The sequence below is a fragment of the Rissa tridactyla genome, chromosome 1 (genome assembly GCF_028500815.1).
Source record: "Rissa tridactyla isolate bRisTri1 chromosome 1, bRisTri1.patW.cur.20221130, whole genome shotgun sequence".
Classification (NCBI taxonomy): domain Eukaryota; kingdom Metazoa; phylum Chordata; class Aves; order Charadriiformes; family Laridae; genus Rissa; species Rissa tridactyla.
In genome coordinates, this window is record NC_071466.1 from 62,486,976 (window position 1) to 62,504,948 (window position 17,973).

Sequence of the window (17,973 nt, forward strand, 5' to 3'; positions counted from 1 at the left end):
AAGCAATATCAGTTCAACACCCAGAAATACAGACGGTCTTGCACCTAGACAATGCAGAAGCTGTGGGCTTTAGTGAACTACCAAGAATAATTAATTCTGAGGACAGTCACATAGGAAAGCGCAGCTACAAGTTTTGATCCACTGAAACTTGGAGCAAGCCAGATCATCTGAGACTGGAGCGAACTGATTGGGATTCGATGCGGTTTCTACACCCACATGGACAGATCTCCATTTCAGTTCCACTTACATCATTCCACAAGTAGGAGAATTAAAAACTACTTAAGGCACTACCTATACGGGGAATTATCTTACATCTGAGATTATGGGCCACTCCCACATCTGCCACAAAACATAAACTGATATACTGAGAAGTTTTCCAAAAATGCTTTCTTTGGAGAATTAAATTACCTTTGTAGATGCAATAAAATCTAATCAGTGTGGTTTCTGAGCATGTTCCCTAGTTTTCTCTTTCTCATAAATATTAATGTAGAAAATCAGAGGCCAAGTCATTCCAAAATTCATACACTCCATGTATAAATTCAGAAGTTTTTATGCGGTATTAGCACACAGATAGAGTAAACACCACACTTGGTTTTTAATACATTTAAATGTTGAGTATTTTCCAGTAGAATACTCTCAAGGGACCTAATTAACCAAATGACGATTTTCCAGATTAGCAAAGAAGCTGGATATGTAGATGAAAATACAGGCTAAGAAGTTTGACTTTGCACTAGTGACAAGCATACATTTTTAATCTCGGCACACTGTAGTTGCATGAGGTGAAGAACTGACATTTATTTTCTTCTTCTTATTGGGTAGCCCCAGGTTATATCAGGTTATTTCACATGAAGACTCCAAATCTTGTCTGTCAATTCTCCCATTTGTGATTATATTAACATAAATGAAACCATTATAACTGAACAACCTCTAATCCAGGACAGGATGGTTCGTAATTGATTGATGTCTGGCATCAGCGTCAGGCAAGATCTTGGCTTCATGGCTACCCAGAAATTAACGACAGTGATTTCTTCATCAAATGACAGGTAGGATAAAATAAAGATGCCATAAATTTGAAATATCATAATGCTAAACAATATGAATCAAAGCTGCCTGGTAAATGAAAATGGTTTCATCCACTCAGTAGCTTATCAGACAAGTCTCCCACAGAAATCCCTCTGCCAGTTTAATTCATTAATCAAAGTTTTCAAAAAGTTGTTTAAAACTGTCATTGCACCTATCATTAGAGCCAATATATAAGCAAATACAAATATTGCCCTTTACCCTGAATGAGCTCCTGGATGTATGTTTAATGATACCCTCCCTAAATGTTAGTCTCCCAAAACACACTTCTGTTGATATTTTAGTATGCCCCTAAAGGAAGGACCATGAACAGAAAATCAGTCACAATGACAGAAAAACCTTATATTCAGTTGGGCATACATATGATTTTAGCATGTTATGTATTTGTAATAACTTTGTTCACAAATAAATCCCACTGAACAAGAACAGTACTAACAGGCATCTTTTAAGAAGAGTTTAAAAATAAAGAATATTTTCAGATGTTTGCTAACATGTTGGTAAGTGTGCATACATTGTGTATATCTACTTATCTAATTCACATACTCATGTATGTACAAGAGTAAATGTATATTTTTAATTTTAAAAGCAACATCACTAGTTTTTGCTGCCAGATTTTTTTCAAAGATGAGAAGACACTTTTTTCGTATGTAAGTACAAAGCAAAACACTTTTTTATTCCATGAGAAATACAGTCTAGCTTTTATTGCTCTACATAACAAATATTCTACATATACTTCTACTCTTCCATTGAATTGTATGAGAATGCCACGGATGGTTTGTCACATCTCGATTAACTCATTTTTCACAACGCTCTCATGACACTCTGTATATCATTTACACAAGGTTTATTTGTCAAAATCCCATTGCACCTTCCTGACAACAGATGTTTTGAAATGCATCCTATTTTGCTTGGCAAAGACTTATTTTAATGGGTTTGACAGTATGATTTCAGTGACGAATTCAGTGGTCATTTAACTCAGTTTAAGAAAATTAAAAAGAGACCCTCATAAATGTTCATTTTATAACTCATATAAGGTACTTCTAAAGCAATAAGCCTTATAAAATGTGGGGTTTTTTCCAAATTATTATTCATTCTGCATAAGATGTTTGAGTAACAACTTCTGCTTGATTGTTTCTTTGGTTTCCCTCATAAATAGTATGCAACTTTGAATCCACAGGTACTCCATGTATCACTTTACACATCATGAACATACACAGTAAAAGGCACGACAGTATTTTTTTCAGCAGGAATTCTTATGGAGATTCTTATGGCAATTCTGAGACCTTAACCTAAATCAACAGATAAATATCATCGCGTCTCCATTTGAAGGATTCTTAGAGAAAATAAAGTCGGGGGTTTAATGCTGCAGACTTTACAGGGAATAGCCCTTGTTCTGATTATTCTTACTGAAATCATCTGGACCACTGGCATGGGTTAGCAGTTGAGTTATATTTTAATGCAGTTCTCTTATTCAATAATGTCACAAAGTGCCTTATGAAAAAAATGAATGAATGAAAAAGGATGAATTTAGAAGTCTCATTAAAGCCCCTTCCTACCTAAGAAAATGTTTGGCATCTCAGTGCTGTGAGACCATCATCTCCTCCTGAAACCATAGCATAGTCAAATACCGAGTCTTCCCCAAAATAAGACTGCACAGGTGGTCGAGAACAATTGCTCAGTTAGCAAATCCCACTAAACTTGTTTTCATAAACAAGCATCACATACATAAATCCACCATCATAAACCAAGCACTCTAGTCATCTTTTTAAGCGCACATACAGAGTGCCTAAAAAGAAGCCACCATAGACTTTGCCACTGACATGTTCATCTTCCCTTTATCACTCTACTATCTAAAAATGGCAAGATTTAGCTTGCATTAGGAGTTACAGAAATAATCCTTTCAGTAATAAAGCCATGTAAAAACAAAACTGTATGTATTTTGTCAATTTATGTTATTTCAAGTATGAAGCATGGAAAAAAAAAGCAGGAAGGATCAGTCAGGACAGATCACTGATTACTCTTCTTAAAATTATCTTCCGACCCACCCTAAAGAGGAGCTATAGTATACATACCAAACTACAACACATGGTGGCATTCTCTAGTGTAACAGAGCATGGCTTGTAGTTTACCATTGACTGGTAGGTATTAGACATGTTTCAAGTGATACTTTACATTTTCACTCCTCATAATACAATCCTTTTGTTCTAAAACTACTTGTTTCCTGAGGACAAGTACAAAATAAGTCATTGCCATTTCTGATCGCTGTTGAATATTGAGCTGAACACCACTAAATTAAAAAAAATAAATAAAATAGAGAAGTCATTGCAATATCATTTAGCTCCTTTTATTTCTAGGGTTCTAATACAAAGCACTGATAAAATGCAATCACCACGGTACCAGTTTTAGTTGTCTTGGTTGACTACTGGCCATCTAACCCCAAGAAGAACTGCCTGTAAAACTTGCTGGTCTATACAAAGCAGCCCTTGACCAGCGGTGGGCAGCGACCAGATGGACCCACACTCGGGCACCCACCGGCATGCAGAGTGGCTCTCCCACAGCTCTGCCATGCCCCTCGCTTTGGCCACTGGGAAGTCACCGGCCGCTACGGCCAGGCTATGCCTACCAAAGCCAAGCGGGCAGCTCAAGGAAGGGACTGATGAGCGATGGTTCCCGGGCACCGGACCCAAAAAGCTTTGTCCTTTAAAGAAAAACACGGGCGAGGTGGGGACAGGCGGGGTGGCGGGCTGGGCTCACGCCACCCGAAGGGCTTCCTGCCTCGGAGCCCACCTGCCGTAGCCAATACCTGAGTCCCCAGGGCGAGCTGGGCCCGCCGGCCGCGGCTCCCCGGGGGGGCGGCGGCGTAGGCAGCAGCTGGACGGCAAGGCGGGGGTCCCGGCCAAGAAGCCGCCGCTCTCCTCCGCCCGCCGAGCCCCTCGCCCGCTGACAGGGAGCCGGGAGCCGCCCGCGGAGTTGAGCGGGGGCGGCGGGTGGCGCCTCCCGCCGCGGCGGCGCCCGGCCCGGGAAGTTTGTCGCCACAGGTTGCCCCTTTTCCCGCCCGCCCCTCCCCGGCAGCCCCCTCCCGGGCGGGACCGACCACAGGGACACACCTTGGCGCCGCAACCGCCGCTTCTTGAGCCCGAAGATGCGGACCTTGGAGAAAATGTCCACCAGGTTGCCGTTGCAGAGCCCGCGGTTCTTGCTGGGGCTGTTCCGCCTCCTGCTGGCCGAGGGCCGGTCCCAGTGCTGCTCCCTCGCCTGCCGCTTCTGGCGGATCAAGCCGCTGGCGATGGCCGCTGCCATGGCTGCTGGCCGGCTCGCCCACGCCGGCCGGCGCCGCGACGGGCAGGGGGGAGGGCGGCGGCGGGACGCTCAGCCCCGGCGGGGACCCATCCCCGGGGGAGCGGGCGAGCGGGTGCCTCCTCCGGCCCGAGGCGCGGCTGCAGCGGGGCACCCCCTCTTCCCCTCCCTCCCTCCCTCCGGCCGGCGGGAGCTGCCGCCGCCGCCGCGGGTCACCGCATGGGTGCCCCGCCGCCCCTCCCGCCGTGCCCCGGCGCAGGGACACCTGCTCGGGCGGCGGGGGCTGGCGCCGAGCGGAGCGGAGCGGAGCGGGGCGAGCGGCACTCGGGGCAGAGCCGCGCTCCGTCGGGTCGGGTCGAGTCGAGTCCGGCCGGCAACGTCGCCTCCCCCGCGGCTGCCCCTCAGCCCCGCGCCGCCGCCCGCTCGCCCGCCGCTGCCATCGCCGCGGCCGGGGCGGCTACCGCTGCCTCTTCCAGGCTCCCGCCTGATGATTGCCAAGTGTTTCAGAAATCAGCATCTGGAGAGAGCAATCTTCTTCTCCGGGGAGAGCTGTAATCACGGCTCTTCAGTCCCACCCCGCTCCAGCCTCCCCTACACACACACACACACGCACGCACATACACACACAGGCACCGCTGGAGCTTTTTTTGTCCTCCCCAAGGCGAGGGGCGGCGAGGGTGCAGAGGGCGGAGGAGGGGACTGGAGAAAGGCAGGAGAATAAAGCAAAGGGGGCGAGGGGCGGAGGGAAGGGGTGTTGCTGTTGCGGTTTTCTGGTGGGAACCAGCGGGGTCCCGGCGGATCCGCCGCCAGCTGCCTCTGCTCCCCCCTTAGCTTTCCGGGTGGCTTCGTGCGGGGCTCACTCCCCGCTGGGCGCTGCCGGGGGGACCCATGGCCCTCCCCGTGCTCCGCCGCCCACCCCGGCACACCGAGGCAGCCCGGCACGCACTCTCTCGCCAGCACCCTCGCACCGGCTCCCTCGCCGCACCCAGCGGTGACACCAGTACCTGTCGCCGTCCCCAGGCCGGGGAAGCTGCGGGGGCAGCGGTGGGCGGGTGAGGGGGCAGCCCCTCTCTCGGCCAGCCCGCCCGCGGCGGAGCAGGCCGCCCATCTGCCCCTGCTCGCCCCGCAGCCCGGGAAGGGACAAGGCGGAGAGTGTTGTCCGACGGGAGAAGTGGTTCTGCTGCATACGAAGGATTTAGAGCCGTGAGGAAGAAACATACCAACGAGGCTGAGGGGACCTTCCACCCAAACCAACACACGCTCTCTGGGAGACAAGGTTTATAGCACCATCAGACTTTTAACTTGGACCACGGATTTCTGAGGTTTCAGAAGAACCGAAGGAATTCCACAGGGCACCCAAAACCAGCCACAGTAGTTAGATTCATTGATCACCAGCACCATGTAAAATTATTTCTATTTTTTTTTTTTCATAGTCTACGTCTTGGAGCACTTGAGCAAGCACCAGCCAAGCTTGCTAGACACAGAATGCCTAAGGAGTCTCTGCCTTGAGGAGCTCACAATACACTGCAGATAATAAATACACTTAAAATAACGACATCTCATGTCTTTCCCTTCATCTTTTTCTGTTGGGTCTTCTCCCTTTTCAAATAAGGCGTTTACTTTCTGCCAATGGGGAAATTTCCTGAAGTTGTAGCTAACCAGAGGAAAGTAGAAAAAGGAAGCCAACAGCTACACACAAAAAATGCAGAGTTATCCTATAAGGAAGGGCAGATGCTTGCAGGGGAAATATCATGTAATAAATATCTAATTTTTATACTGGTTTGGGAATAATCTAATTTCTTATTAGATGGTTCTGTACAAAACCAGGCTTTGATGTGTAAATATCGATCCAGAATAATTCACTATTTTGTGATACAGAACCTTGTAGGTAAGAATAGGCTCTTGTTTCAGCAGAGACTTTGGTAGCTCCAATGTTGACCATTATTTCCCTAAATCCTTTAATCTACAAAGGCCTATTTTTATACAGAGGGTGAATGTGTACAGTGGGAACTCCCTTATATGGGGATTTTGTATTAATACTAGACCAACTAGGAGCAGAACATGCACAATCGGATCTGGATAATACATTTTAATTCTATTTAAAAGTGTCTCTAAAGAGATTCAGCTAAAACACTCGCACTGGATTTTCTGTCTGGCAATTTTTGCAGAGCAGCAATTGCCCTACAAAGGTTACAATTACCTTAACTAATGCAATTAGACAGAGAGGCTTGGGTTTGTTTCTTAAAAAAAAAAAATAAAAATTTCGCTGTAGTAGTTTTGCATACCACTTCCCTTTTCTATACTTCCCAAATAACAGCCCAACGCTCGTCCAAATGTCTCCCCAGTGGGTGCCTCCCGGTCCCGTCTCCGTCCTTGGCTTCCCCCGGGCCCTGCTCACGGCCGCCCGCCGCCGGGGCGGCCTCCGCCTTCAGCACCATGGACAGCGAGCAGAGACAGGACGCGTGTGTCCCTGGGGAGGAGGTGACAGGACACAGCCCAAAGTCTCCTGCTCCACCTGGCTCCAGACAAAGGAATGAATGAGAAGGAGCAGAGTGAAATAAAGGCCAGCCCTCCACTATCTTTAATTTTCACAGGAATGTAGGAGCGGAACACATACAGCCCTAAGTTTTGCGTGAGAAACTCTCTTCGAAAAGATCGGCTTCCTCGTTTCCTTTTGCTGGAAGGACCTCTTTATATTATCCAATGATGCTATTCACTATATATTCTCTACTACTATTGTTCCTTTTCCGTAGTTTCCTTCAAATACTGCGCCTTTGCCAAAACACGCTGACGTTTCTCAATGATATGATGCTCGGGGTGATGGCAAAAAAAGGAAAGAACTAAGGTGAAAATGGGCAGTATGCCTCCAGACAAGAGAAAATGTGTTTCTCACTCCAGAGATCAAAAACAATAGCTTTCTACTTGCATCTCAGAAATGCAGAGTAGTTGTTTACAGCTTGAGGTTTTGCAAAGAAAACTCAAGAGAGCCATCTGCTGTCTTAACCTGTAATAAAATGTGTGCAACTCTAGTCAAAGCGAAGGTTTTGCCAACAGATGGATTGTAGAAGTATGAACATATCGGGTACCATAAAAACTAGTAACTGCATAAGATCATGCATTTAGGACGAATGGAAATATCTTACTTATAACATTTACTACATTAAAATAGAATTTTATTTCTGATTAACAAAACTCTGCATATGAAAACAAACGATTAAAAGCAAAAGAGTGAGCGAAGGGATTTTCAATAGTTTCTATTTTCCCATCTGTTCATCTCTAACTACTAATTTATCATGGATTTCAAAATTTTTCTAAAATAAAAACGTTTTAGTATCTTTAAAATTACTTGCTTGAATGAATTTTAGAGGAAAGCATTCAACAGATATAAAGTGTGCATAAAATGCTTTATTATATACTAGGGTATGAAATATTATTATTCCTTAAACATTTTTTTTTCTGTATTACTGGGGAAAAACCATATTCCATTTAAACTAATTTAAAATGTCAATCAAAATGTACTATTTTCAGGCATCAAAGTTCAATATTAAAATATACACCATTAATATTTGTGCATATACATGTATTAGTGATACATAAAATGCTTTTATAAGGGCTTCCAGGCTTCCATTTGGAAAAATAAGATTCTATGCTTTCAATTCTATCCTAACTTAGATCCATAGGCTACAAAATTTACAGAATCAAAAATGTCATCCTTATGGTTTAAGGGCTGTGGGGTTTTGTGTTTGTTTGGTTGGTTTTTGTTGGGTTTTTTTTTTTCACTTCTATATTTTGCATTAGGTTGGATAGAGTTACAAGCTACAGTCATTTTTGGTCAGTGCAGATATGAAAACTCTACAGAGTTCTTTTCATAAACCATTTCAATATAAACAAAAATGCCTTTCTGTAGGTGTGTCCCCACATACACACACTCCACTCACTTTTTCTCCTCCCAGATATCCTGAAACCATTCATCATATCAAAACCAAAACAAATCAAATCAAACCCTGAGAAAAACACCCCAAATACTTACAAGCACAGATTTTCTAGAAGTTCAAAATGACAGTTCATTATATTGCTACTAAACATGTTTTAGTTTCATGGGCTCTAGTAAAGTTTTTATTGCACTTGCTTGCCAGCAGTAGGCACACACAGCTTGCTTGTCCAGTTAAGTGCTCTAGAATATGATGCTATAAAATCAGCCTATCTTATATACTAGAAATCATTAATACAGTATTGTGAATCTACATGTTCTACATTGCAGATCATTTTCTGTCACTGAAAAGGTTGGGGTTTTTGTGGTTTTTGTGTGTGTGTGGTTATTTTTGGTTTTTTTTGTTTTTTTTTTAAGATGGCGTGTGCTATATTTGCAAACAAGATTATACCTTACTCCTTAAACTTCCATTCAAACTGGAAAGACTACTCTTGGAGTAAAAGTACCAATTTATGCATAAAAATTGCAAGGTATGCATAAGAGTACATCTGGGCCATTGGAAAAATTTAATGTATTCCCAAGAAGAGATGACTCAGCAGTGAAAAAATACTTGTTTGTAAATTCTGATGGATTAATTTAATCAACGTTCCTGTGCTTTTGATAAGACACCAGACTGATTACCAGATTGCTGTTTCCAGCTAAGGTTGTGATTCTGAACAGTTGTTGGTACTGATAAAAAATTTACTGAAGGTTGCTGGCAATTTTTGTGGATCGTAATTCAAGTGTCTAAATTCAATTTCCATACTAAGACCCCTCCGGTTCCACAAAATGATATCATAAGAAAATGTGATACATTCTACAAAGAGGTGGGGCTAGAGGGGTGTTGGTAAGCCATAGTAACTTCCAATTCTTGATTTAATTTTCTTGGGGGACAAAACCAGAGCAAGAGATATAACTTGATGAGTTGAACAAGATGAAAGAAATATGGTCTATGGCTTATTCTGTAGGTTGGTAAGTGTTTAATTTTTTAAAAAAATAACAAGCTAGGAAAATGTTTGTTAACATAAAAGGTCATATTTGTTGTCACCATACCAGTATGAACATACTAAATCATAGATAAGAATCCCCTTTTCAGACAGTTTAAGTGCATTCCATGCTTATAATAAGACTAGTATGGTTGTGCAATAAGCTTTAAACAGTTTAAATTAGATCAGTTTTAGATGTTCTTGTGTGTTAATCTAGATATAACTCTCCTTATAAGTTCTTGTTAACTTCTCAGAAGACAATGCCCTGTGAAGTGCTGCAATTTAAAATCCTTAACACCCTGAACACTTGATTCTGGTTGATTAGACTTTGAAGGGCATTAAGAACAAAGTTTATTAAACACGCTAATATACTTCACAGAATTTGAATATCTATGCTTTTACATTGTTCTATACCACAAGCACTCAGCTTTCAGCCTCAACATTCACAATGCACTCAAGGAGCCAAACTCACACCTATTAAAATTAACTGACTACATAGGATACAATATGTAGTAAATTGTTTAAATACATCAGGTGAATCCTCAAAAGTAAGCTTGCAGTATGGTGTTTGAAGGACTGCACATATTTTAGCCAGCTTCCTCACAGGCTTTGGACTTACTCAACTTTATGTATCCAAGTCATTAAAAGAACCATTAAAACATAATTGATGTATATGTTAGAATAAATTAATCCACCATGCAAGGAAGTCCCACATTAGATGACTGGTTATGCAGAAAACTATGAAAATGTAAACATTAATATACATGACATCTAAGGAAGTGAGAATGACTATACCAGCTCAGAGCCATTGGCTTAGCTACTGCAATATTTGTTCTGCATTGACTAGTGACATTTCTTTCATATATTACCTGGGATATGTCTGCAACCCAAAGGACTGAGTACCTCTACGCAAGTAAGTATTCAAATTCATCTATGGAACTGAAAAAAATTGTCTTGTAGCTGACCAATATGACAGCACTGAATATATATTGTCTTATTCTTTAGAAATTATATAATTCTCAAATTGATTGGGTTATTTTTTCATTTTTTACTTTGCTTTCCTCCTTCCCTTAAATTTAGTATTGTTTATACTGCAGTAATGAGTCTCACGAACAGTGCTGCATCAAGGAAAATACCTACGTTAATTATTTAGAGTTTCATTTTCAGTTCCATTGGCTAACTCTTCATTCTTCAATAGGGAAAAGAAAAGTGAATGGAGATTATTAAACCATTTTAAACAATTGATCTTTCAGCAAGATAAGACTCATGATTACAGCTCCTAGCTATTAGCACACCTCCTGTGACATCTTTCATGACTCTTTCTAGTTTTCACTCTATCCTCTACTTCTGATACCACTTCTTTTGAGACCAAGTGAACAAAAGAAACCAAAGGGATTGACAGCAGAATCTGAACAGTGCACAGATCATATGAGGCTCCCCAGAATAGCTCACCCAAGCCCAAAACTTAACTCTAACAAATCTCCTTTAAACTACAGTTAACAATGACAATGACAAAAAAAGAATCAGGATCACTTTCAGGGACAAATCCATAAAAGTAATTAAAAATGAAATAGATTGTGGTTTCTTTTATATATATATATATATATGATTTTAACTTTAAATACTAAATAGTCCCCTTAAAGACAGATTCTTAATTACTAACAACAGAAACACATTGCCGTTTATTTTGCTTCCACTGAAGCTAACAGCAGAAGATCTGCCACCAGAGTGCTTCAGACAAGGCTCTGATGACACAAGCCAGAACAATGACTTTCATTAAAGAAAAACAACAAACCCCCCCATCTCTAGTCCACACGGATGCATAAAGCAGTTTAAGATTTAGAGACCTAAAGCCATCCTGGAGAGCTTCTTCATTAATTTCTCATACACACGGCTTAAAACAACATCTGTTGCATTTACTTATCCAGCCACGGCAGGACTTTCTTCTGTTTTGCCCGGCTTCTGAAACATGCAACAGACTTTGCTGTTATTTTCCCAAGTATCTGAAAGTCCCTGTAATATGACTCTGCTTAATTTTGTTCTACAGAAACAAAAGGAACGCCATTCCTGGAAAATTTGGTCTCTACAGTAAACTTTGTCTGGAGTCAGTACAGCTGGCAGAGCATGACAGCATTTAAGCTGTTACACCTGCTTGACAATACTCTCCTGTGAGAGTTTCCTACTCCTAAAACAGAAAAAAAGCTAAGGAGATTGCAATGAAATTATTCGCAATCTCTTGATTGGAATAATCGCAAATATTATCCTAAACGCACACTGATTTTTGCTGCACAAGTTCTAGAAAAAAAAGTGTCCTATAGAAAAGTAGCCATCAATATGAAAATTTCAAACTGTAAGGATAAAAATTCATCACTGTGGATAACAGTGATTTGGGGAATGATTACCACATACACACAGGGCATTGCTCCTTTAGTGGACTTTTACTTCACATCACAATGTTTACTGGTTCATTAGATGTTGGGTTTCCAACTGGTATCTTTATAGAGGAATCAAATTAGTCCTTTTCTTCATGAAATAAATAATATCAGTACATACACAAAACATACATAAGTGTAAAATTAATGAATATGTAAAATTTCACAGAAAAATTTTACACATGTACATGTGAGCATTTTTGTATGTATGAGAATTTTTAGTAGTTGGTAAGGAGATCTTTTTATTCAGTTGCTTTCTCTGAATATTATTTAAAAGTTAATAACTTGTCTGCACATGATATGACATGCAAATGCAAACTTAAACATGGAAGCTATATCTCAGTCTTAAATTATTAGGAAACACAAAATGCCATCCAAGCAATAAGAATATATGTTTATATAAAACTATATAGCTCAAGCTTACTGCCAGTGTTTATGTAAAGTTCTCCAAAATATTAATTTTAAATCCTTACGTAAGAGTTTCTGGCTTTTCTCAGAACAGATAAGAAACGTATGAAAATGTGAGAAAAAATGTGATATATTTCTGGACATTAAGAACAAGGGAGGTGTTGGATTTTGGTCATCTCGGAGAGACTCAGGAGAAAAAGCACATTTTATCCATTACAATAAAATGCTGAACAGAAAAGACAGGATGAGCCGAGACATACATAAATTACTAGCTTCAGAAGCAGAAGGATAATTCCCCCCCAAATACATCCAGTAATCCTGTAAGTATAGAAAGTGATTGTCACCAGCGACAGGAAGGATTGGAACGTGGCTGTCTGCACACTTACATGCATACATACACGCACGCATCCACAATACCACTTTGTGCTGGAAGAAAGCATGAAGGGCACTCCATGGCAAATAATTTAGAAAAAGGTAGTCTTCTTTTCTGCTTTTTAACCTAAACTTGGCAGTGTAATTAATTTGGCGGAGAACTTTTTGATAGTCATCTGTCTTTGTTTACAATTCTTCTACCATCTATTTTCAAGTAATTTTTGTTTTGTAATCCATTTGATGCTATTTTGAAGATATTTGCAATGAAAAAAAAAAAAAAAAAAAAAAAAAAGCCCTGAAACTTGAAATCCCATTCTTTTCTTGTTCCGGAAGCAAGGTAATAAATTATTTTTCTGGGTAGTAACCAGGACAAGGTGAGTCTCTGAAGGGAGCAAAAGTAGCTATAGAACAATGCTGGCTAATGCTGCATTCATCCAATTCATCCACAGGGTAAGCCTTGATGTCCTCTGAGATTTTTCATAAAGGACCATCCCTTTCTCTGGTGTTCAGACACAGCTAATGTTTTCTAAAAAAACCCACATGCTGTGTTTCCCTCTTTCCAAGCAAACAGATAAGTCAGTGCATTGTCTACTATTTCTACGGAATGGAATAAATATAAATCTCTAAACAGGTATGCCTTATCTTCTTTTTAGTTAATCTAGATATTCAGAAGTATCTGACATGATAATGCAGTTTGTATTAGCATAGGAAGTGACTTTTTCTTTTTTCTCTTTTCTCCTTAATGTTTCTTTCACAATGTATTATTTTCTTCGACTGACCGCGTTTCTTTGCATTGACATACTACTGCTAAGCAACAGATGCAAACCAATATTATTTACTACAAAAAAATAGAAGAATATTGATTAAAATAACCTTTTAGTTATTAGCCTTTTGTCCTCCTCTCTTTGATAATCAGTCTACTTCATCTCTAGCTTCATCATTACCAGTGCTAATTGCTATATCAAGCTGCAAGTTTCCATTTTACTTCTTCTCAAATAGAAACATTAATTTCTTCTATACTTCATTTATACATTTAAGAAAAATCCAGCAAAACCAGCGAAGAATGCTTTGACCTAAGAAAAAGAATTTCATAATTTCTACTTGCCTGTCTTGTTACTCACATAAATCAAGGCAGAGTTCTTTCTTTATTTTGAAGACGCGACAGTTAGAATATCATGAATACTACAATTAAAGTCTTGAAAAACATATTGCAATACCTGCTAATATTACAGTGCTGACATTCCTGGCTATTAGTTCGAATACTATAAGATTTATTAGTAGTAGTAATAACATGAGTAGTCCTAACATGGTGACATGATATTGCAACACAGTCCTACAAGCCTAAATTACAGAATATCTCACAGTCAAACCTTAACTCATTGAAACCTTTCAACAGCATATCGTTCTAATGTGCAGTGCAATTATCTGTTTTGCCAGCAGTGGACACTGTTACTCTAGTTATCCACAGATATATTGACTGGGGAATAACTTGCAGCACATCCTGGTACATTTTTCTTTTATTACTTGAGCTGCTGTAAGGACTTGGAGTTATTTGCACCAGACAAAAGCTGAGTAATAATTGTATGGTAGGAATATTTTTCAACATCCATGTGGCAGCAGATACACTGTCCCTTTCTCTCAAAACCCCCTATTTTAAAGTAACTTGTAAGAAAATTAGACAGACTTATTCACATGGGGTTTCTTTATTTTATCATAATGATTTCAAGTTGTAGAAGGTGTTCTGATGCAAACAATGAAAATTCTCTTGTTTGTCTTTTTCACAGAATGATGGTTATGACAATGAAGCTGTAAATCTTTTGCACTGCTTTTATAAAATTGCTACAAATAATGAAATTGGCAAGATAAAAAATTCTAAACAGGATATTTACTTCAGTAGCTTGTACCAGTTGCTGAATAATACAATTGTTCACAACCTGCAAAGAGCATGTTCTATCCACTGACACTTTTACAGGTACTTTAAAGTTAAGCTGAAGCGTAGATTTTTGGTTAGGAATTAAAAATAGACCAAGACAGAGAGTTGCAGGAGGATTAGCTAGGAATCAGCCTAGCTAGTTGGAAGAGAGTTTCCAGTCGTTTTAGAGACAGAAAAAAAAAATCTAAGAAACACAATGCACAGGTTTAATCACAGATAATAAATATTATCTTCTTAGACACAGTTAGAAGAGTTACAGCAATCACCTTCTAATCTCAATATTCAAGTGATTCATTAAGCTCCCCCTAAAATTCCCATCTGTCCAACACTATTATATAAATGCACTTTCCATTTAAGAATATATAGTATCTTAATAGCATAATGCTCATTATCTGGTTAATGCAGCTGAAAACTTACAAATAGTGCCTAACAGTCTGTTGCCGGTATGTGTGCACAGGACACCCAGAAAATCTACAAGAGCTGTGCTTTTTGTCATATGAAAAGTCAGTTGCAGATCCAGCCTATGTTGGTTTTTTTTTTTCTTTTTACTGTTCATCTCGATCAGTAAATTGATATGAGCTACCACACAGTCTGTCCATGCAGAGCTTGCAAAATTGCACATGAAGCAAGGAGAGGGCGTGACTTTACCAGCGGTGGGGTTGTCTCAGATCAGCCTAAGACTATTGTGAAATTGCCTCCCAGAAAGCTGGGAACTTCAGAAAGGTTGGTGTGAAGTCTGTCTTCAATATTTGAGAATACTGAACATCCACTGGGTCAATGACTCTCGTTCACAGCCTCTTATTATCTGGATAAAAGTGACTTAGAAGCCATCAGTCAGTACATGAACCCAGTCAAAACAGAATAGTTGGACTAGATGGAGAGACTGCTGAAATTGCCTCCAGCCACATCAGCTCTTAAAACTGCTTGGCCTTGAACACAGATAGGCAGAACACTGTCCCTTCCCAAAGTTCACTTTTCCCAAGCCATCCACCTTGAAACTGAACTTAGTACTGGTGTACAGGGTTGCTTTTCAGACTTAAGCCTCCGGGATTCATTTGTTACCAGAATTCTCTGAGTGTCCCTTGCACAGCCCTTCAGTGTTCAGGTAAGTCTTGTGTTTAAAAATAAAATAAAATAAAATAAAATAAAATAAAATAAAATAAAATAAAATAAAATAAAACAAAACATTCTCACCAAGACTCAAAGCTTTTTGACTTATTTCCAGCCTTAGTTTAAGCACTATGGAAACTTGCTTCAACTACAGATGTAGGAAGGAAGGGCTAAATTAATACCAGGAAACAGCTTGATGAGTGGAAGCTCTCTTTGGTGCAATCTAAACTGTGCTCTGTAAATAATAAGCGAGCGGTTCTGGCTATGCTAGACTGTTAAGGAAGAACAGAAGTCATTAGAAATGGAACATACTGGCAGCCAAATTGCTGTGAACCATAGCTCCTTGACTAATACTCTCTCCAGAGACAAAGCAATCCTTTCTGGACCTTAAGGACTCAAATATAAACAATCTACACATCATCATTTATTGGGAAAAAATATATGCTTACCATTGCAATAGGCCACTATACCATGCTGTAAATATCACTCGTATAAGTAAGGTTTTAATGATTTTGTTTACAATTGTGTTGAACTTTCATGCCACTCACATTTTTTAATTTGACTGCTAAAACCTTGAATATAGGTAGGTCAACTTTCCATAGAAATCAATTTTTATTATTTTAAATACCCTAATTTAAAAAAAAAATAAATCAAAATACCAAAACACAACAAGCAGCTGTCCCTCAGCATGATGTACAAGTACGATCAATCTCACTTATAATTTCCTTTGAAAAATATCAACACGTTGCAGACCAGCTTCCTCATTATTTCAAGATTTGGCCCACACCTAAAGAAATTTCCCTGCTTAACATTGCTGAAGGCTTAGAGAAAAACAAAGGAAGATCAAAATGATCTGAAATAATATTTTGTGATATCCATTATCTGTTATCATCATCTGCAAATCCCTTTACAGTTTATGCAAGGCTTTGCAAACATATAAAAAATATAAGCTTAGAAGTGTCAAATGATGAATCTTCTATTTATTAAAAGTATTAATTTTCTTAATTAAAAGCATGTAAAGGATCAATAAATTTAGTGAAACTTGGCTTTTGTTTACTATAGAATATTTAAGGTTGAAAGGGACCTCTGGAAGTCCCTTTACAAAAGATTTTGTAAATCAAAAATCTGTGCATGCAGACCTGGATCTCACAGCATATAGATATTTCTAAATCTGATATTTTTGCCTTCCAAGACAGAATAACACTTCTGTTTTACAACAGGATCTTTTAATTGAAAATGTATGCAAAAAGGATTAAAAATATTTTATTTGATATAATTTATTTCTGAAATTATTTATGATCAGATGACAGCACATTTAAACATATGGAGCTGTTGTCAGTTTAAACCTTAGTTGTTCCTTGCATGCTTCACATGATATGGGATTTTCTGAAGCACAGACAATCTTTGCAACTTCCAGTAGACTTTCAAAAAATTATTTTCTAATGGCCTTGATTTATGAGCCGCAAGACTCAAAGTTTTACTTTATACGAAATAAATCTATCAGTGGTCCACATAGATTTTCATATGAATATCAGTGGTTACTCAAGAAAGCTTAAGCAACTCTTTCAAAGGTCATCATAGAACACAATTTCTTACACTTTTACTTAAAAAGAATTTGATTAATAATTATGCTTTTAAAAGGCATAGATTTACACATAGCTACATGCAATTTTCCCACTGCTAAAAATGAAATGCCATAATGGACACTACAAAACAAAACTTCATAGCCTACCAAGGCAAAGGAAAAGACAGCTACAGGATGGAATGGGCAAAAGATAAAATGCATCTTTAAAAGTCCTCAGAATTTTTTTACTACAAGGATAAAGAAATTACATGTATATTATATGTATACTCAAACTGAAAACACACAAACATTAGAGAGACTGGAAAATAATATAACTGAAGATGTTCTTAAAGTGACCAATTTAATGATCCAAGCAAATTTCAAATCTAGTCAGTACTGAAGGAGGTTTGCTTTCTTCATTCCAAGTATTCAAGAAAGCAATGAAGCTATAAAAAAACCCTTTTTTGAACTGAAAGAGTAAATCTCTTTTGCAGACTGAAAAATAAATTGGCCTTTTTTGTCTATGGAAATAAAAGTATATGGAGGAAACTGCCAGGAAAATCATATCTATTTATTTTTAGAAGCAAAAATATTTTCTAAGTAAGGGTACCATACTGTTACCAGTCAGCAAATCTGATCTTACTGAAATGGAAATCTATATCATAACGTATCATATCAGCAGAGTTAGAGCAAATATTTTAGTAAATTCAGTCATCACTAACAACTTTAAGACTAAACCAGAGAGAATGGTATCACTTCTAATGGCAGAAAGGGAGAAGCCTTGCTCTCTGCCTCTTTTTGATCTGCTCCAAACAAAAATA

The 17,973-nt window shown here is 39.4% G+C and overlaps 1 protein-coding gene across 5 annotated transcripts in view; it reads right to left on the bottom strand.

Moving 5' to 3' along the window:
- Positions 1-17,973, bottom strand: part of FGF14 (fibroblast growth factor 14) — a 424,635-nt gene that overhangs the window by 140,879 nt on the left and 265,783 nt on the right. The window contains exon 1 of one of the 5 annotated variants that reach the window (XM_054215502.1): positions 4,188-4,380. The exons of the other annotated variants lie outside the window; for them this stretch is intronic. Within the exon in view, the coding sequence (XP_054071477.1) occupies positions 4,188-4,380 (193 nt within the window). Of the gene's footprint in view, positions 1-4,187; positions 4,381-17,973 lie in introns of those variants that run through there. 5 annotated transcript variants of the gene reach the window in all.